General features: G+C 34.4%; 1 protein-coding gene across 1 annotated transcript; it reads right to left on the bottom strand.

Moving 5' to 3' along the window:
• Nucleotides 1–223: 223 nt before the first annotated feature.
• LOC110738984 (dolichyl-diphosphooligosaccharide--protein glycosyltransferase subunit 1B-like) lies at nt 224–10,103 on the bottom strand. The gene is made up of 8 exons (XM_021919424.1): nt 9,844–10,103; nt 9,503–9,547; nt 8,343–8,971; nt 7,492–7,639; nt 6,388–6,570; nt 6,226–6,294; nt 4,729–4,818; nt 224–736 (listed from the first exon to the last, which is right to left on the bottom strand). Exons 1-8 carry the CDS (start codon nt 9,967–9,969, stop codon nt 602–604), a joined length of 1,425 nt encoding a protein of 474 aa, XP_021775116.1. The 5' UTR covers nt 9,970–10,103; the 3' UTR covers nt 224–601.
• Nucleotides 10,104–15,372: the final 5,269 nt, after the last annotated feature.

The following is a 15,372-nucleotide window of genomic DNA, read 5'->3' as shown; positions in this document are numbered from 1 at the left end:
ACAACCAGCTTACTGATATTTTCACAAAAGGCCTTCTGAAGGGCAAGTTTGAATCAGTTCAGGATCAGAAAGAAGAGTTCTAATAAATTTGTAATTCTAAATTCAGCATGTTGTATTATATCCTAACATAGAATGTTGGGATATTGGCATTTTTCTCATAACTAAAAATACAGTATAATATTTTTATTTTTTTTTTCCAAAAAAAAAAAATAAAAAAAAAATAAAAAAATAAAAAAATTGTATACTATATTATCATGGAAAAAAAGTTGCAAATGACTTGCACCTACTGATTCAGCTAAAATACAATGAAATTTCAATATTTTTGTAATGATTATGTATTCTGATGCTACTCTCGGATGCAAGACATCACCTTGCTTGCAGCAAAAAACACAACATACAAGAACAGATGATGTCATTGTTCTGATATTTTACTAATCTTTTTCGAGGCTTCCTAAATCTCCCAATCTAGTATCTATGCAAAACACAAAAGTTGTTTCAAACTATCAGCTCATCAAACACTGAGATGTGTTATCAAGTTTGCACATATCAGACAAAAAAAAAAAAACTAGCAATATATTACCCTTACTTAGCCACTAAAGTTTTAAGATGTTTTCTGCTTGTGGATGGAGATATCACCATGAAGATAGGCTATGCAAGCCAAGAAAAATAATGTCAAGATGGATACCAAGATCAGCGGCTCAACAAGCATGAAGGCAGGGTTGAAATTATAGTAAACCTGCATGGAGAAAATGGATGATCAGATAGCTTTACAGCACATTGACCAGTATTACAGCTTTACAACTAGAAGGAGCAATAAGCCTCTTTGTTAAACAGTGATGACAAAACCTTGATATATGTATGCAAGTGTAAGATAAAAGGAACATACATGCATTTATGCTGTATCATATAGCTGGGAGTTAAATTTCTAACATCCAGAAGACCATAAGCATATGAGGTGTGCAATGAAATAAATTTTTTTTTTAAAATAATAATAATAAAAAATAAAAACTAACTTTATGATATCTTTATCCTTTGTAGCACCTAGGCTCTACCGTTCTGCACATACCAAAACACATTGCCTGTTTGTAACCTACTAACTATTCAGAACAAGAACTGAAAATATGCAAGCATTTCTATTGTGACCAATATCTGGATGTTGACTTTCTCAAAAAAAAAAAAAAAAAAAAAAAAAAAAAAAAATCTGGATGTTGAACTTCCAGCAATACCCAGAAGCAGAAGGGTGTTTTTTCATTGATCATTATGAATATAGTGACAGAGTAGTTAGTGAAGGACTTTGGCAGCTATAGTTGACGAGGAAGATGAAAATCAGATACAACTAGAAATAGCTTACGGGTAGAAACTGCTCCACAACAGTATTGCAAAATCAAAGTTGGATGAGAAGAGCAGATGACATAAAGGTCTGAAATACTGCAAGGCTGAGATTTATAATCAATGGACAGAGGGTGCGACCGTGGGATACCTGATAGTAACATAGAGATCAATGACCCTATTACCATTGCCCCTAAGAGATACATATGAGATTACGATTGTTGAGGCACATAATAAAGAAGCATAATTTAAACCCTAAAGCTGTTTTCACATTTATAAAATCCTGGAATACTGACAAAATCAAAAGAAATTGATGGGGTTGGAAACTATGAAAGTGAGCAAAATGAGGTTTTGGTTGCATATCTTTCCACCAATGGCTTTTAGTTGGCTTCTGCTTCTCTATTCCTGATTTTCACTCGAAAATTTAATCCATTAACAGCTTTCAGTTGTGGTGCGTAGATTTAGCTCATGTATGGGTTTTGGTTGCATTTTAGTCATTAGATGTGATAGTGGCTGGGCGGTAACTGCGGTTTTACTTGCATGCTGATTGTTTACTAGTACTTCAATGACAAGGGGTCAACTTTCAGCATAGTTCCAGCTATCATAAACAATTTCTTATTCTTGCTTTGTTTAGCATAAAGCTGGTTCATATTGGCAATTTGTTGAACTTATTTACAATAATGATATAAAATGCTAAGACGATTTCATCAAAGGGGATTTTCTTTGAGATCCAAGTCCATGCCTTTTTAATACACATCAAGGTGTTGATACCAGAGGTTGGAGATGAAAATTTTAGTCAACCCTAAAACCCATCTGATGGAATTTAAGTATTTACACAATACTGTTACTTTAAAATGACCAGATCCAACAAGAAAACACAGTTTGATCCAATCTGACCCACCAATGTGCTACTCCCTCACACCCTTATCAATACACTAATCTCTAGCCATTATTGATCAATGCACACTTGTATCAGACTAAGTCCCACACCACCCCCATAATATTGTTGTCAAATGCCCAATATATGCTTACACATGAATTATATATAGTGGTCTATGTTTGGAGGTAATTTGTATATACTACCTCCGTGTTTTTAGTTGACATGTATTCCTTTTTAGAAAGTTTATTTGTAGTTAACACGTTTCCTTTTAATATAAGTTTAATACTTTGCATTTACTAGTCTACCCCACTTGCTTCATCATTCTCTCTCCTCTCCTTAATAGGGAAGTACAAGACATTTGAATTGTGCTTTTGTTCCATATTGTCTGGTATTGCATTTTGAGTCGAAAAGGATTACTATGTTAGCTTTAGATAGTTTCCATTGTTATCAACTCGGATTTAAAAAATTTTAAATTTATGGGAATTATGAACTACGCCTCTATTTTTTTTAAAATGCTCCATTAGAGCTCAACACATGCTGATGCAAAATTTTGACCGATAATATTGTTAATTATCAATAAGTACAAATTACAACAACTGAATATAAACTGCGACGATTCCAACAAGTACCCACGAGACTATATTTTATTTTATGTATAATAAACAAACATTGGTCAAAGTGAGTCAAGTAAAATGGGGCACTTAAAAAAACGAAGGGAGTATTATCATTACTAAAGCATCATACATTCATTCGCATTAATGGATTGTATTGCTCATGGTCTCATGCCGAAAACAAGAGCCCTTAACTTGCTATGTTGACCCAAAGCTTAACATTTCTTATCATGTTCAAGTGATAATGCTTGCTTGCTAATGCTTGCTTGCTAAGTAGGGTTGGCTACATGGGCCAACACGAGGACTTCCCAAGAAACCCATCCTAGTACTACTCTCAATCATTGTGGCTCATCTCAAGAGATGTGATAAAGTTTTGCAATGGCTTATGTTCAAGTGATGATGAAATTATAAATTTAACCAACCTAAAAATGATCTAAACAAGGAATCACCAACTTGGGTCTAGTTTAGTTGGGACGCTATCATATATTCAAGTCATAATTAGACTGGCCACTTGTTATGCCCTCCATTATTAGAACAACATTACACTACTAAGTTTTAATAGCATCCTTGAAACCCATATGACTATTGAGGTTGGCAAAATCTAACATAAGCATGCTTTTAGAGCATTTCTTTGATAGTATAGCCCAATGGGCACTACTGGTGGTCGTGATCACTTGATGTAGAAAAAAAAAAATGCACCCAAAAGACGATAAAGCACACTTCCTCCATTTTCGAAAGTTTAATCCACTTTCTGTTTTAGGGTGTATCCAAAAATTCAACTCACTTATAGTATATAAGAACACTTTTCCCCCTTGCCCCCACAATATTTACACTTTTCCACTCATTCTTTCTTACATCCACCCACCTTTCAAACTAAAAGTTACTTTATTCTCCATATAGATAGAAATACTTAATCCTCCTTCACCATATTTATACCTTTCTAGAATTCCATTCACCTTTTTCTTATAACCATCTACCTTTTTACTTACTTTATACGAAGTATACCTTTTTCTTACACCCACTCACTCTGTTCAAACTTGATTCTCTATATAGGTTAGAATTACTTTATCCTCCTTACACCAAAATATTAACACCTTCCCATAATTCCACTCACTCTTTCTTACAACCACCCACCTTTTTGCTTACTTTTATACGTAGTATACCTTTCCATGATTATTATGCTATGTCCCTTTTTTTTTTTTAATATCAGACGGCTCCTTAAGACGATTCATTTTAGCTGACCCAAATCATTTTGGACTAAGGCTGTGTTATTTTTTTTTTTTTTTTTTTTTTTTTTTACGGGAGCTGTGTTGTTATTGTTGTTGCAATTGTTGATACTTTTTTCTTGCATACTCTATTCAAACTTTATACTCTATATGGATAGAAATTCTTTATCCTCCTTTCCCCACAATAATTACACCTTTCTACAATTCTACTCTCTCTTACAACCACCCACCATTTACTTACATAATACAAAGTATACCTTTTTCTAATTCCCACTCACTCTTTTCAAACGTTCCTAGGAACAAAAGTCTATTATGACAAAGTTAAACCTTCACGAACATATGTTGTACAAAGAATTTATTGATACATTCTCGATAAAGACAAGTAGTTTTAAATTAGAAAAATTACAAAGAGCCTTAGATAAGGCACGGTATTTCATATACTGTTTACACATTTACATAACTTGTAACTGTCAAGATAACCAACAGCCGAAAAATAATACGAATGCATACACAAGATACACAAATGTTTAATGCTAAAATTTGTTACCACTAGGATTCTTGATACAAAGTATAATTCATTGCATTTTACATCAAAATAATCATTATTAATATATTTTTTTAATTACCACAAAAAAAAATAAAAAAAAAATAAATAAATAAAAGAAAAGAAGAAAGTTGTTACCTGAAAAGGTGAGTTGTGCTCTGGCACCACGTTCTTCTTTTCCAAAACCACAACAGTTCTTCCAAGTACATCAAGATATGAATAAGTGGTCTGCAAAGTGTGCAAACATCAGAAGAATCAGGAATCATGAAATGAGCCTGTTAAGTAAAAATGTCTCCACAAAATAAACATGGACCAAGTTTTCCTCCCCCACCATGTCCTTTCATTTCCTATCCTTCCCCCACAAGTACCAAAGATCCAATTACATTCACATCTCAGCTTTTACAGCCTGTTCAACGGTTGAATAGCCTCAAGGCATAGGGAGCATAGATTTCCAAAGCACAACATGAAGTGCATACCTTTTTAAGGTGCTCCTAGATGCACATTTGACGCCTCATTAAAAATGCCTAGCCCAGACCAAATTTTAATGGCTTTAGCACCTAATTACATAACTGTCAAGTGGTCATAGGATGACTAGTTAAATGTATACTACAAGAAAGTTTCTTTCAATGTCTTCCACTCCCCTTCACAACTTTATCTCTTCAGATTCTCCATTTTTTGTTATCATTGAACAGCAGAATTACAACTAGATGAATTTAATTAAACCCAACAAAGGAATATTTTATATATCACAAATAATACCCCTTTGTTGCACGTTATAAGAAACGAGGTAGTATATAATATTTGAATGTCTCTACTTTATTATTTTAATTTTCTATTTAAATGAACTTTAGTCGATTCTATTTTAGAAATTTAGTTAAAAAAAAAAATAAATTCTGTCAAAAAAAAAAAAAAAAAACACCGGTTTCCAAAATTACTGAACCCGTCAGAACTGGTTCCAAAACCAGTTCCAATTTTTCGGACCCAATTCTAACCAGTTCTGACAGAATACTGGATTATGCTCACCCCTAGTGAATAGGGTAAAAGTCCAAATGTTGCACTAAGTAAAAAGAGTAGAAAAAGGAGGAAGTATTTGACACTGCCACATTAGCCTTATAGGCACTAGATCAACATATGAACCATTAAAGTATAATACTAAAGTCTTTTCTTCGTGAAATTCACAAATGAAATATGGAGTCATACATTGATAACTATAGGATTGTTAAAACCTTGTAATTTCTTATAAATAAGTCGAGGTTCTCACTATTTCTTTCCAACACTACAAAAATACAATCTCAACGTAACCATATGTGATTGACTGATTTCCTATCATCTTTGCCTATTATTCCGGAAACTACATAAATCAAATAAGTATCATGTTTGTCTAAGTTGAAGCATTGTTCAACAGCTAATTGATAATCCATGAAGTTGATAAATGATAAATACAAAAGATATAGAAAGTTCTAGATATAATTAAAAATACATAACTATACAGAAAATTAAAGGAAGATGTGCCTATTGAATGTATATAGTATATACATGAAAAAAAAAAAATGGTTAAGTGTCACAGTCAGATTAATTTCAATTAAACCACAAAGAACAAAAAAGAAAGGAAAATTTGTGAAAGTGTTGATCTACCTCCAAATGTTGTTCCACTGTAAAAGGCGCCGAAACTGTAGGATTTTTAGAGCCCTCTGGCAGAGCTACCTAAAATTGAGAAAGAAGGTGATAAGAGATATTCAGTAGGAAGATTGGATAGAAGCAAACCACAAGATTTGGTCAATTAAAAGTTCAATATACCTTAATTGCTAGCTTATTCACAACAGCCTCTGCCATAGGGCATCCAAAAGTGAAGTTTAAATAACGCTGCTTGCCATCAGTTGACTCATAAAGGAAATCTTCCAAAGGTAATCTATACCCAATAACAAAAGTAGCTCTCCAACCACCAAATAAAGGATAGCGAGGCTCTATTTCCAGTTCTGACTGCATGAATACAAGCATACCCTTAAGAAAGTTGTATTATTTACAAAATGATGTTGTCAAATTCAATTTTTCCTGATACATAGAGCATACAGCATGCTTTCTATGTACAGGAACTGTATTACCCTAACAGAATAATAAATCACTTTGCAGAAGTAATATTATTTAGTCAAGCGCTTACAATTAAAACACATCCAAAACATATCATTCTATAATTAAATTTTGAAAAGAAAAAAATATATATTATAAAAAATAAAAAAAACCTTCAAGGGCCATGCCTGCACCTTGTGTTTTCCTACAACTAATTCACTTTCCACCTGCTCTCCAAAGGGAGAGGATGCTCCAGATAAATTACAAGCATAGAAGCACCTCCATGTTACTATCACCCATTGAATGGTCCAACACACACACACACACACACACACACACACAAAAAAAAAAAAAAAAAAAAAAAAAAAAAAAAAAAAAACAATAATAATAATAAAGGTGGGAAGAGAGAAGGCAATGAACATTCTGCAGCACATAGCTAAATTGCAGAAAAGATCAAGGGCTGGTTGGACAGAATTGTTTTCAATTTTTCCATTTTGTTGGGTTTTAGCCAATGTCTTAGCTTAATTATAAATATAGTTCATGAGGGTTTGGTCATGGCTTCCACTTTGTAATGAGCTTGCTAGTTTACTCTTAAGGTTTTGTTAATGAATTAAATATCATAGTTTAGGCAACTGATTCTGAACCTAAATAAGATTAAATTCCTTTTGACAATCCATTAAACATTGGGTAACTTATGTCAGCTATGTATAAATCTCAATATCCCACAGCATGCGTAGCCACACATAAGAGGAAAAATCCTGTTTAAATAAAGAACAATACACACATAACCTTATTCATCAACTAAATTGTCTAAGCATACATTTATTGTATTACCTTCTTCAAGTTCAAACGCAAACGTGATGTTGAGATATTTCCTATTTCATCTCTGTAGTAAACAGAGTTTACCCGAGGAGGTAGTGTTGCAAGTAGCTGCTTAAATGAAGCTACACCGCTCACAGAAGGCTTAGATTGATAGTCCACCCTGCCACATAGATATTTAAAAAAAATTGCCTTAATACGTGTTCGAGCATCAAATTATGAAACCATCAAACCATTGGAGCAATATTTAACAGATTAATTTTGAACAATAGCATTAGAGCCAAGATTTTAGGCAGGACCGTGAGAGACACAAATGCCTATCAAAATAATATAAGGCGCGTCCTTAAAATACGACTACAAATTTTACATCAATTTTTATCATGAGGAAACATATTATCGCATGTCTGCATCATCTAACAAAGAAATCTAGGGTTCACAAGTTTCTATTTTATTAAGATCATAAGGAAATCCAGAGATTACCACATGTCTGTAGAGCGCAAAGCGTCACTTATGGTGAAGCATCACGAGGTGCTTGCCCAGCAATTATACAAGATTTAGCTAAGAGGCGTGCTTGTAAATGCATAGCCAACTATACAACCATAACCAACTGTTTAGCCATGTCTGATGTCTCTATTATGGTTTAGTGTTCAATACAAAAGATAACTAGTGCCATTAATCTAAATCTAAAGATGGATCTTTGGCATTCCATCTTTACGCTAGTATTCCATGTATTAAGAGATATTAAATTCTTCCCAAGGTTAGTTCTTCACATCATTTTTAATTTTAAACAGTAGCTAAAAGCACCGCTATAAGGTCTGTGGGAAATTGACTCACCTACAAACCTCAATAGCGCAAATATTCATTACCTGGAAAATGCACCTTTCAGCCGAGCACCAGCATGAGCCAGTGTATATTGTTCTCTAACTTGTATGCTTCCCCAATGTGAAATCTCAACTTCACGTACAAGCTCCTCAACAACAACAAATGGGTTGTTGTTTTCAAAGTGCACAATAATGGGTGAAAATGAGTGCGGAGGCTGATCAGCATATGGACCATATTTCACCTCAAGACCAGCACGGTTGGTAGGCTCCACATGTGTGAATGATTCCACTCTATTACTTGCAGTCCTTATAAAAGTCGTCTGTTGATCAATATGATATGGAGACAGGATGATTGCACTATCACGGTAGTAAACCAACTGAGATTCCGATTGGCTAATTTCTGTTGGGAATGGCTCAAGAGACTGTGTTAATATGTACAGGACCTCAAGTGTTACAGTTTCACCTGCCTTCAAAGGACTAAGCAAAGTGGCAGAAAAGTATTTTGTTCCATTCGGCCCATCAGGTAGCTTAGGACTGACATCAAGAGATGTGTATGTTTTTCTCTTTTTCTTTCCCACCGGTACAGCTGCTTTTAACAATGCGATATGATCAATTTGGGCTGGAGGAAAAGCAAGGATGACTTCTGAACTGGGAGTCGTTCCTTTATTTTCAACCTGAAGCACTTTAGCACATCAGATATGGCACCACAAATTATAATCAAATGTGCATAGCATAAGCATATGTGTGCGTATTGTCTTTTTTGGACGTCTTGTGTGAACCACGTTTACCCTTTATAAAAATACAGCTCCAACAAGATAAACCTTTTGGCGTTATAAGATACAACAGAAATATACAAATTAAATTTACACACATTATAATATCAATACAATCAAAAACATGCAGAATTCAATCTGAGAATTAGATTTCAAACAAAATTGCCATCGTGACATAGCTCAATTTTGTCAGAATGCCCATAGTAATCTAATTTTAAAGAATTCATTTCATCTTTTCAAGGTTCAAATCCTGCTAAATTTACAGTCCAATAAGCCCCTAGCATAGCTCTATTCCCGAAGCTAACCAGAAACAATAAAACGCGCTGCATGAACACTGATAACATCAAATTCACCCCACTCTATTTCTAACCGGAATTCGACTAGCATTTCAATTAACAGCAAAATTCATGTTAAAAATTGGAATAAATATACCTGTAGAGTCAAGAACACCTTGATGATGTGGGAAGTCAAATCGATCTGCAAAACCAAATAACAAAAATTGGCAACTCAAATACATCGTACAATACAAATCACAATGCCAAGCTATAAAAGATAGCAATAATTAATCAACCATTAAAAACAGACAGAACAACAATAATTTCAAAATAACAATGCATTTTCAATTTCATCCAGATTTAACAACCATTTATTCTTAAAATCGATCAAAATTACACAGTTTGATTAATTGCACTGAAAAAAAATTTAATTTTAATTCAGTATATACTTTAAAATTGAGGGAAAAAAAAAAGAAGCGATTTAAAGTGAATTCTTACTCTGCGCTCAGCATAAGTGATCCGCAGGTCATGTTGAGTAGCCGTTGAGGATGATCCAAGAATAAAAGAGAGAAAAAAGAGGAGAGAGAAAATTGAGGCGTTGCGAAGTTTGAGTTCTATCGCCATTGATGGATTCTAGCTCGAACGCTGCGAGAGTGCGAGGACTTTGAGAAGACCTGGAAATGGGGGAAATAGGGAGTGTTACTGAAGTGAAGGAACGATTCGGGGTTTTGGGTCGGGTTTGTTTGAAATCGGCCTTGTTTGGAAAAGAGATTTCTTTTTTTTTTTTTTTTTTTTTTTTGTGGATTTTTATACGAAGTACTATACAAGACTTCATATGATCCCTCTCCGTACCATTTCTTCCCATTATTTAGTGTCTCCATTACTTTTTAATTGCAATAAAGAGGCAAAGACGGACTCCTAGGTGAAAAATATTAAGGGTTAATTACTAAAATAAAGGGAATCTGATTAAGTGGAGATCACATAATTAATAATTTACCATATCACCACCACCACCACTCACCTCGCCACCACCAACTGTTTGTAAAACCAACACCCACCCCACCAGTCCACCACCACCACCAATTACCCAAAACCTCACTGACACTAACCCCACCAACGGTCAAAACACTACCAGCTCAACACACTACAACACAACCAATTAACTACTTGAACCCCCTTATCCCACCATCTGACCACCACCAACTACCCGAACTCTCCCCTTATCCTACCAAGGCCCTGTTCTTTAGAGCTGCTCTGCTCTATTTTCAAATAATATTTAATAATAACAATAATAATAATAATTAATATTCAATATTAATAATTAATATCATATTGATGATAATAATTTATTATTTTGAATAATTACAATAATTATTGATATTAAAAATAATTTTAATAATTATTAATAATAATAATAATTAATATTTATTAATCATAGTAATAATTAATAATAATAATAATTATCAATAATTATATTTAATAATTCAAGTTATTAAGAATTAATATTTAATAATATTATTAATTAATAATTTCTAATTATTATAACAATTCTTTCAAAAAAATAAATAATATTAATAACAATTTCTTTTTATAAACATTTGATATTAGAATCACAGTATGTAGAAACATTTTATGTGGGTATTGATTGTTAGTTCATTGAGTTGAATTAGTTTTCAAATCTTTCCATACAATTTAAGAAATAAAAAAAAGAGGTTGTTTTCAAGTAGTTGTAGGGAATATTTCAAGCATTAACCCCTAGCTCGAACCCCATTGTGATCATACACTAAAATACGGTGGCGTCCAAAAGGGAAGAAGATAGAGCAAAAGAGTCGCCAACAAGTTTTTAGGAACTTGTAAACCGTTCACGAGGTGAAGGTTACACCCCTTAACGATCCAAGAGATCGTCAACTCCATAAGGTCTAAAACCAAATAAGGGTTCGGGGATGAAGGTACAAATTCAACCTAAAAGAGATTGAACCTGCCCTAATAATAGGCCTCTATTTTATTCTGATCGTATTCATGTGCGCTTTCTGACTAACATGCAATCATTAGGATTAACCCTAAACCTGTTTATCTATGTTGGTTGAATTTAATGTGCAAATAAATCTATTATTGGCGATCACTTGAATTATAATCATATTAACCCTAACAAGATTATTAATATCTTGTTAAGCGTGATTACAAGTACAAATTTCCTTTAGACATGCAATAAAGATGTGATCAAGCAATAACAATAAATATCAAGCAACATAATAATAATCAATAAATATCATGACAATAAAATTATAATAATCAAAATAATAATAATAATAATAATAATAATAATAATATTCATAATCATCGTGAATTATAACAATTATAATAATTATCATGTTCATGTTAATATTAAGGCATAATAAAAATAGCAAGATCCTAGGCATGATACTAACAAGATTAATAACAAACCCTAGCATGTCACTAAGCAATAAAAATCAAATATTTAACCCTAATATGATACTAACTTGAATAAATATTAGGAAGAACATAGGAAGCATCGTAACAATCATATTTAATATTAAAGTTACCCTAGACATGATACTAGGAATATCATAATAACAATATAAACATGATTTCTACATCATAATATCAATAAAAACCATTAAAGTACTTACTTTGATGCCTTGTACCTCTTTCTAATAACAAAATACACACGTTAGTAACTTCAAGGAAAATAATAATGAAACAATTAAATTAAATAATTGAAAGAGAGATTTGGGACCAAACCCTCAGAAATCAAAACCTTTCACGTCTAGGGCGAAGGCAACTTCGAATATGGCTAGGTGTTTCAAGATCTAATGAATGCGGAATTTTGTATGCGAAAACAAAGTTTAAAGAAAGAAAGAAAGATGAATGATTAAGAGAATGAGAGAATTAATGGTTGATTGTAGGCGAATGCTAATTAAAACTGAGTGTAGATGAGAACTCGTGAATGATGAGAATTGGTGAATGATTAAGAGAGAATTAAAGAATTAATGATTGCGAATGAAAACTGGTTGTAGGTGAATATTAATTAAAACTGATTGTTGATGATTATCGGTGGGAATTGGTTTTGGGGAGACACAAATGGGTGTCTACAGAAGTCCCCACTTTGACTGAATTTGGAGAAACACAAGTTTCGAAAACAAAAGTCAAAGTTTCGATAGGGACGGAGAATGATTCAGAACGTTCTGCGATCCTAAATCACTCTTGCAACGCCGATACCAGCAAAACTAGCGTTAGTTAAACAGATAAAAGAGTTAAGAAACGTGTATCTTGCACCGTCGAGCACACGTCTCTGAAAGTAACCGATTTTTGTTGTATCCTTGTTGTTTTGATGACCTCCTACAAGCTAGAGAATGCCATCCCGCTTGAAAACCGCTACGCCCGTAACTACTTCCAATATAGAAGACTGCTTCGCCTGAAACGATCCTCTTCCGCTTTGATAATATTCCACATCCAAGGGAATACTATCGAAGATTGCTTCTCTTGAAACAATCCTCAGTTGTTTGTGACAACTCTCCACAATCTAGGGAACGCCACCTTGCTGTTTCGATGTTCACTCGTCTCTGAACAAAGAGCTTCTTTTTGATATGTTCAATTTCCGCTGTGATAGTCTTCGAAAAGATCACTGCTTTTTAATCCTTAATGCTTCCATGCCAGTACGTCGGCGCTTTGTTGCTTGTGAACCAGTATGTCGGTGCTTTTGTTGTGAAGACAATCCTCTTTTCTTTGTGAATAGTTGCCAACACAACTCTTGTATGATGTATGACATTCCGATTTAGGGAAAGTTGTCAATGCCACGTTACAATCCATCCTTGGAAATGTTGCCACGATGAAGTGACAATCCGTATCTCGGAAAATTTGCCAAAATCCAATTTTTGGAAAAGTTGCCAATGCTTCGTAACAATCTTTCATAAGAACTTTGCTACGATCGACAATTCACATCTTGGAATATAACTCTTAAAAGCAATCCACCTTGGAAATTTTCCAACGCTATGCGACAATCCTTTTAGGAAAATATTGCCACAATTGACAATCCGCGTCTTGGAACATTTGCAAGAAAGAGTCGACCGAAAATCCACTTCGGGAAAATTTTCCACTTGCTAAAGATAATCCACGTTGAGGAACTTTTTCCGAAATTTATGATGAGTAGAGACCTACGACAATCCTTTGGGAAATTTTGCCATAGGAAACTGGGTGTATGACAATCCAATCTCGGAAAACTTGCCAACGATCTATGAATGTATGACAATCCGAACTTGGAAAAACTTGCCAAACAAAGTAGGAGCATGACAATCCACGCTTGGAAACTTTGCCAGAGATGACAATCCAATCTTGGAAAAATTGTCGTTGAAGAAGATGCACGACAATCCATTTTTGGAAATATTGTCAGTTAGGGATGACAATCCAATTTTTGGAAAACTTTGTCGTTTAATAAGAATGCACGACAATCCATATTTGGAAATATTTGTCGTTTAAGTGCTTGCTTTTGAACCGATTGTAATGAGCCAGTGTTTTAGGCGCTTAAGCTAAGTGAGACGATTTTTTTTTTTTGTCAGGTCAATCACTTACTACGATTGTAATCGAGCCGACTACTAATCATGTCAAATTGCTTATAGGGGCTAACTGGCGTACCAAGGAACCCGAAATTGCTGTATGAGTTCGGAATCACCTTTCAGAGGCTTCGAGCTCTGTCGTTGCTGAGATATTTCTGGCGCCGGGAATTGGAGTAGAGTCCTCCCTATTCTGCTGCACCTGTATTTATTTTGACTATAGAACTTTGCCAATCTTTTTAATTATCTTAGGGTTGACCTAAGGCTTAATGTCGCTTGACTCATTGACTTGACACGACTCAAGGTATAAACTTGACTCGGTGTGATTGACTCGAGGTTGACTCGACTCGAAGTGTTTGACACGTGTGACTCGTGACCCGTGTGTGCATAGTAATGTGATCGTGCGACTCGAAAATGCAAAAAAGAAAAAGTTTTCCGTCATTTTTGTGGAGGGTACCGGCTTTCTCCCGAAAAAAGAAAGACGCGAAAAAAAGAATCGAAGGTTTGAAGATGCATGTTGAATGAGCTTAGTTAAATGTCATTTGATACTATCTCTCAAGGTGCAAGGATTAATCCATCCTAGGTTATCTTAACTGTTGACTCCATGATGAAAGCATTTGGGTAACTTAGGCACGGAGGCTAAGTACTTCATACTTCGTGATGCAACGATGATTGATAAGTGATGAGCGATGTGACAAGGCATGCTTTATGTTAAGATTCCATGACAAAGGGTTCCTAAGGGAAGTATATTTGGTCATGTATCTGTGTGGTGTGTGAGAGTGACACTAAAGTTAGGCCGCAAGAGCTAAGTGTGTGGAAAAATATTATTTTTAAAAGAATCAAATATATTGAAAAGAGTTAAATGGTGGTGACTCTTAGGCTAGGTAAGCTAATGATGTAGGGATCAAGCCCCCAAGTATAGCTCTAAGTGAATAGAGATGAGCATATGAGATCCCTTGATATGATCATGGTGTAAGTGTGTGAATGTGAATATCAATGCATGTTTATTACGGCCGCACCTCAATGTAAGGTTGCCTACGTATCCGTTAGGAATCAGGCCGAACGTAGCTCTAGCCGAACCTCGCACAAGTGTGTGTTTACCTCAAAAAGTTCTTTTTAAGGGTTGTAACGTGGTTAGGCTAAAGGATGAAGAAGAAGGGGATAAAGGCTCAAAACCCTAGATAAGCCCCCAAGGTGTGCAACCTCGCTTTTGAATCTTTGTATTTTTATGCTTGAGTTTCTACTCTTTTTTTTAGCTTTCTTTTATCTTTTATTTTTGCAAGTGTGGGCAATCCCGATCATGCGGTCTATCACTCACTTGGCATTCATGTTTCTCAGGCACGGTACCGAGCACTCGATAAGAGACGCAATCTGAGACGTGTTCTTATCGAAGATATTTTCATATCAAAGACATTGGAACACTTACCCTTTTGTACACTTTTATGATTATTTTATT

The sequence above is a fragment of the Chenopodium quinoa genome, unplaced genomic scaffold, assembly GCF_001683475.1.
Source record: "Chenopodium quinoa cultivar QQ74 unplaced genomic scaffold, ASM168347v1, whole genome shotgun sequence".
In the NCBI taxonomy this organism is placed as follows: Eukaryota; Viridiplantae; Streptophyta; class Magnoliopsida; order Caryophyllales; family Amaranthaceae; genus Chenopodium; species Chenopodium quinoa.
This window is presented reverse-complemented; position numbering and strand designations above follow the sequence as displayed.

Bases quoted from the DNA above. Each gene is read 5' to 3' on its own strand.
- LOC110738984 (XM_021919424.1), bottom strand. From the start codon at position 9,969: ATGGCGATAGAACTCAAACTTCGCAACGCCTCAATTTTCTCTCTCCTC. The intron at 8,972-9,502 runs GTATATTTATTC...AAAGTGCTTCAG, and splicing joins AGGTGTTCTTGACTCTACAG to GTTGAAAATAAAGGAACGAC. The intron at 4,819-6,225 runs GTAGATCAACAC...CACACTTTGCAG, and splicing joins CAGTGGAACAACATTTGGAG to ACCACTTATTCATATCTTGA.